We start from the raw sequence: 4,609 nt of genomic DNA on the forward strand, positions 1-4,609 counted from the left end.
GAAATTTCAGGCAAATTCTGAAGCTGAAAAATCGGAGGGAGCTGATTTCTCTCTAAACGTTTCCACAAGATGCGTCACTCGGGTCACTTTCCGAGGAAAATCGCAAATAAACCGGAGAAGCTGGAATGAGGCCTGCGTTCTCTGTATCAATCCCTCTGGCTCCTAGATGAAGCTTTAATCCCCTTGAACTGCATGTTTTTGGTTTGTTTGTGTTTTGTTTTTTTGTGTTTTTTTTTTGTGTGTGTGTTTTTTTTGTTCCCCAAGTGGGACGTGAGGCTAAAAGACAAGGTTCGCCCTCGACTGGTCTCCAGAAAACGCACCGAGTCTGATCTGGACTCAGTTTGGCTCAGTTCTGCCAACAAAGAGCTTTAGGAAGCGTTTTCGTTTGGGTCACATTTGTGGAATCTAAACTGGACGCTGAAACCGAGCCACTCCTGCTCCGGGTTTCCTCCGGGGCTTGAATAAAAACCCCCTCGGCGCCACATGCGGAGCTGCTCCGCGCTTTTAAAATCACCGTGTTTTTCGCGCCAAGCCTCTTGCCGCGAGCAAACGAGCAAACTCGGTCGGGCGTTTGTACACGTTTCTCAACAAATAGAGTTGATTAAAAAAATCCAAAAAAAATCACCGAATTCATAAAAATGGAAAATGTCTTTAGATTCGCATCTAAAAACGGAGCAGCAAAGTTCCTCTGGGTCACAACTCACCAATTAAAAAAACAAGGAAGACAAACGAGAAATGGTGGCTGAGAATTGATCCTGTTATTTTATTCGACCCCCCCCCCCCCCAGTCTGATAATAAACGCTTCCAACATATGACAGAATAACTGTTTATATTCTCCGTGGGCCTAAAGACGTGCATTAACTAGGTCCTTCCCACCGCCTCGGACGATTATCTCGCCAAGCTGAAAACACACCACTTGTGTTGTTCTTGGGCTTTGCAATCAACACGGCGAGAGATAACTTTCCGAGAGGGCGCGTTGTTGGGGGGTGGATGGCTCTGTTAACACCCGTTCAGTGTGAATGGCATTTGGAGCTCTTCACATTTAAAAATGCCACCTCGGTCTCAGCAGCCGCTTTTTTTTTTTTTCTTTCTCACCCAGCTCGACCAAATGATCTTCATTAAACCTTTAATTAGCTTCCACACGCCGCCCACCGGCGCTGTCGGGGACCGAGAGGGAGGCATCCACAGCTCCTTTCATGTCCCTCTGTTTGTTCAGAGGCTGAGCCGCCGCTGATGAGAGTTTCTCGCAGACCGCGTCCGCGTGCGCCACCGGCGATACCTGGGCTCTAATTAGGGGTTTAGCTGTGCCACGACATTTTAATAATGTAAATGTGAACCTCTAATTTGGGAAAAGTCCTACGGTTTCAGGCCTGTGGCCGGTACAACACAGATTTCACAGAATGTGCTTGAAAATGCCCTTTTGCTCCATTTAGGATGATTTCCACTTTTACGCAGAGCTTTGATATTTCAGAGGTGGAGAAGGTGGAGTACCAATTTGGCTCACGGGCCCCACAATAAACTCTCTTTCTCGTTTTCAAAATAGATTCATTTAAGTTATTTTATAGTTCTCAATATGATGAATTATAAATCATTTGAAAAACAAAACTCAATTTCTCGCAATTTGGGTCATTAAATCATTTTTCTGCAATATGGGCACACCCTTAACAGCATTTTAATAACTCCATGTTTGAGCTGAGGAGGGAGAGGCGGAGGAGGAGAGAGGGGGAGGTTGGAGGGGGGTGGGGTGGGGTGGTGCGGTGGTGGAAGGGGGGGGGGGTAGTAAGTTTTATCGCCATGCAGCTTTTCCACAGGTTCATTTTGTCCTCCAATTGGATGATGGAGCACACATTCGGGGAGGAGCAGCCCGAGCAGCCAAAAGGGAGGAAAAAATGTGAAGGGTAAAAAATAGTTGCTCGCTGTTTAGACTCATGCTCCTCCAGCTTCACTTTCAGCCTTTAGTTCCCCAAATGTTCACTGCAGCAGTGTGTGCTCTCTCCGGTTCACCCTGGCGAGCGGTGGCTTAAAAAAAAAAAAAAAAAAAAAAAAAAAAAAAATACAGGACTTCCAGACCACAACGAAAGAAGAGCGACGTCTAACAGAACCGGAGCACACGCAAAAAGCTGTGAGAGTTTCTGGGGGGAAGCAGTTTGGGGAGGTTTTACGCATTGCGCAGGATGCAGGCGCGCTACTCCGTCTCCAGTCCCAACTCTTTGGGAGTTGTACCGTACATCAGCAGCGACCAGAGCTACTACCGGGCCGGCGGCGGATACACCGGGATGCCCGCGCCTATGAGCATGTACTCGCACGCGGCTCACGACCAGTACCCGGCCAGCATGGCCCGGGCGTACGGACCGTACACCCCTCAGCACCAGCCGAAGGACATGGTCAAGCCGCCGTACAGCTACATCGCTCTCATCACCATGGCGATCCAGAATTCGCCGGAGAAAAAGATCACCCTGAACGGGATTTATCAGTTTATCATGGAGAGGTTCCCCTTCTACCGGGACAACAAGCAGGGCTGGCAGAACAGCATACGGCACAATCTGTCCCTCAACGAGTGCTTTGTCAAAGTGCCCCGGGACGATAAGAAGCCCGGCAAGGGCAGCTACTGGACCCTGGACCCGGACTCCTACAACATGTTTGAGAACGGCAGCTTCCTGCGGCGCCGGAGGAGGTTCAAAAAGAAGGACGTGCAGAGGGAAAAGGAGGAGCGGGACCGGCAGGGCAAGGACCCCTCTTCCCGCACCCCTGGCCGGGAGCAGGACCCGCCGGTGCAGGGCTCTCAGCCGGTGCGGATCCAGGATATAAAGACTGAGAACGGCACCTCCACGCCGCCGCAGGCCGCGTCCCCGACCCTGAGCGCCGTACCCAAGATCGAGAGCCCCGACAGCAGCAGCAGCATGTCAACGGGCAGCCCGCACAGCGTGCCCTCAACCCGGTCACTCAGCATGGACGGACCCGAGCACCACCACCACGGCCAGGCCCCGGCGCAGGGCTTCAGCGTGGATAACATAATGACCTCCCTGCGGGGATCTCCGCAGGCCGAGCTCTCCCCGCCTCTCATCGCCTCCTCTCGGACAGGTATCACCCCTTCGCTGTCGCTCAACTATTCCCCCAACCAGACATCCGCCTACAACTCGACGACCTGCAACCAGAACGTCATCTCCACAAACTCCAACGCCACCTACCACTGCAACATGCAAGCCATGAGCCTGTACGCAGGGGACAGATCAACCGGCGGCCACCTGGCGCCGTCCACCACGGTCGAGGAGGCTCTGCCCGACTATTGCATCACCACGACCACCGCGTCCCCGCTCGGGCATAGCAACCTGAGCCAGGCGGGCCAGGAGGGCCACCACGCGCACCAGGGCCGGCTCGCGTCCTGGTACGGGGACCTGAGCCACTTGAGCCAGGGTTACCCGGCGCAGCAGCAGAACTTCCACGCCGTGCGGGAGATGTTTGAGTCCCAGCGGATTGGGCTGAACGGCTCCCCGGTCAACGGGAATAATAGCTGTCAGATGGCCTTCCCGTCCGGCCAGTCCATCTACCGCACCTCAGGAGCTTTTGTTTATGACTGCAGCAAGTTCTGAAAGCCGCAACGTGTCTTCTAAATTAACAACTCTAATATATATTTTCTATATATATATATATATATATATATATATACATATATATATATGTATATATATATATATATTTTTTTTTTTTTTGTACTTTTGGTCTTTCATTCACACTCCGAATGGACATAAGAGATTCAGAGATTTTCTGTCGAGGCGTGTGTAACACCACAAACACGTAAGTGTTCTTCCCTCTCACTCTGAGAATTGTTACAAAAATGACTCAAATACCAGCTTTTATGACTACAGACTGTAAATTATAGCCTAATATAGTAATTTATTTTTTAGGAAAAGGGAGTGGTTGGATATCGAGGACCAAACACTTAAACGTTTTTCCAGTTTTCTTATTGCTGCCTTTATTTGTCCCAGTTCTTGTATAGAAATAGAGGGGGAAACTTTGTAGCCTATACTGACTTATTTTATTCATTTTGTCTTATTTGTCAAAAACTATTTTGAAGGCATTACATTTTGTTTGTTTAATAAAGTGCCGTCTATTTGATTTTAATTGGAGTGATTTATTAGCACAGGTAAACGCTACGGGGAGGGAGTGGAGTGAGAGGAAAACGTGGATAGAGGTCGAAACGTGCTTGAAATTCTGGCTATTTGAAATTTAATTCCAACTGTTGAATGCTCTGAAAATGATGGCCACTGAAAAAAAAACCAAAAACCAAAAAAAACAACAGTGTTTGAGAAAAAAAATAGGCAGGAATTGTGTAGAGTTATGCTTCATGTGCGTCTGTTAAAATCCACATTAATTTGGATTCGACTCGTGTAAGAAGGAAAATCCACCTATAACATAATAACTGAGGGCCGGCGGGAGGATCTGCTTCGACGAGGGGCATTTTATTTGAGGATATCGGGGTGCTCGCGCTCTGCCTGGCGCCGCGGAGGCCTCGCTGCGAGCAAAGACGACGGAGCGCGAGGGGCGAAAACAAGTAATGTTCGCTTTTGGTTTTTTCGCCGCCAGAGCTGTAGACTGACCCCCGGGTCGT

General features: G+C 49.5%; 1 protein-coding gene across 1 annotated transcript; it reads left to right on the plus strand.

The window, feature by feature from the left end:
• The first annotated feature begins 2,062 nt into the window (after window positions 1–2,062).
• LOC120790969 (forkhead box C1-A-like) lies at window positions 2,063–3,611 on the plus strand. The gene has a single exon (XM_040129015.1). The coding sequence runs from the start codon at window positions 2,175–2,177 to the stop codon at window positions 3,588–3,590; it is 1,416 nt and encodes a 471-aa protein (XP_039984949.1). The 5' UTR covers window positions 2,063–2,174; the 3' UTR covers window positions 3,591–3,611.
• The last annotated feature ends 998 nt before the right edge of the window (window positions 3,612–4,609 follow it).

This window comes from Xiphias gladius, chromosome 6, assembly GCF_016859285.1.
Source record: "Xiphias gladius isolate SHS-SW01 ecotype Sanya breed wild chromosome 6, ASM1685928v1, whole genome shotgun sequence".
Lineage (NCBI taxonomy): Eukaryota > Metazoa > Chordata > Actinopteri > Istiophoriformes > Xiphiidae > Xiphias > Xiphias gladius.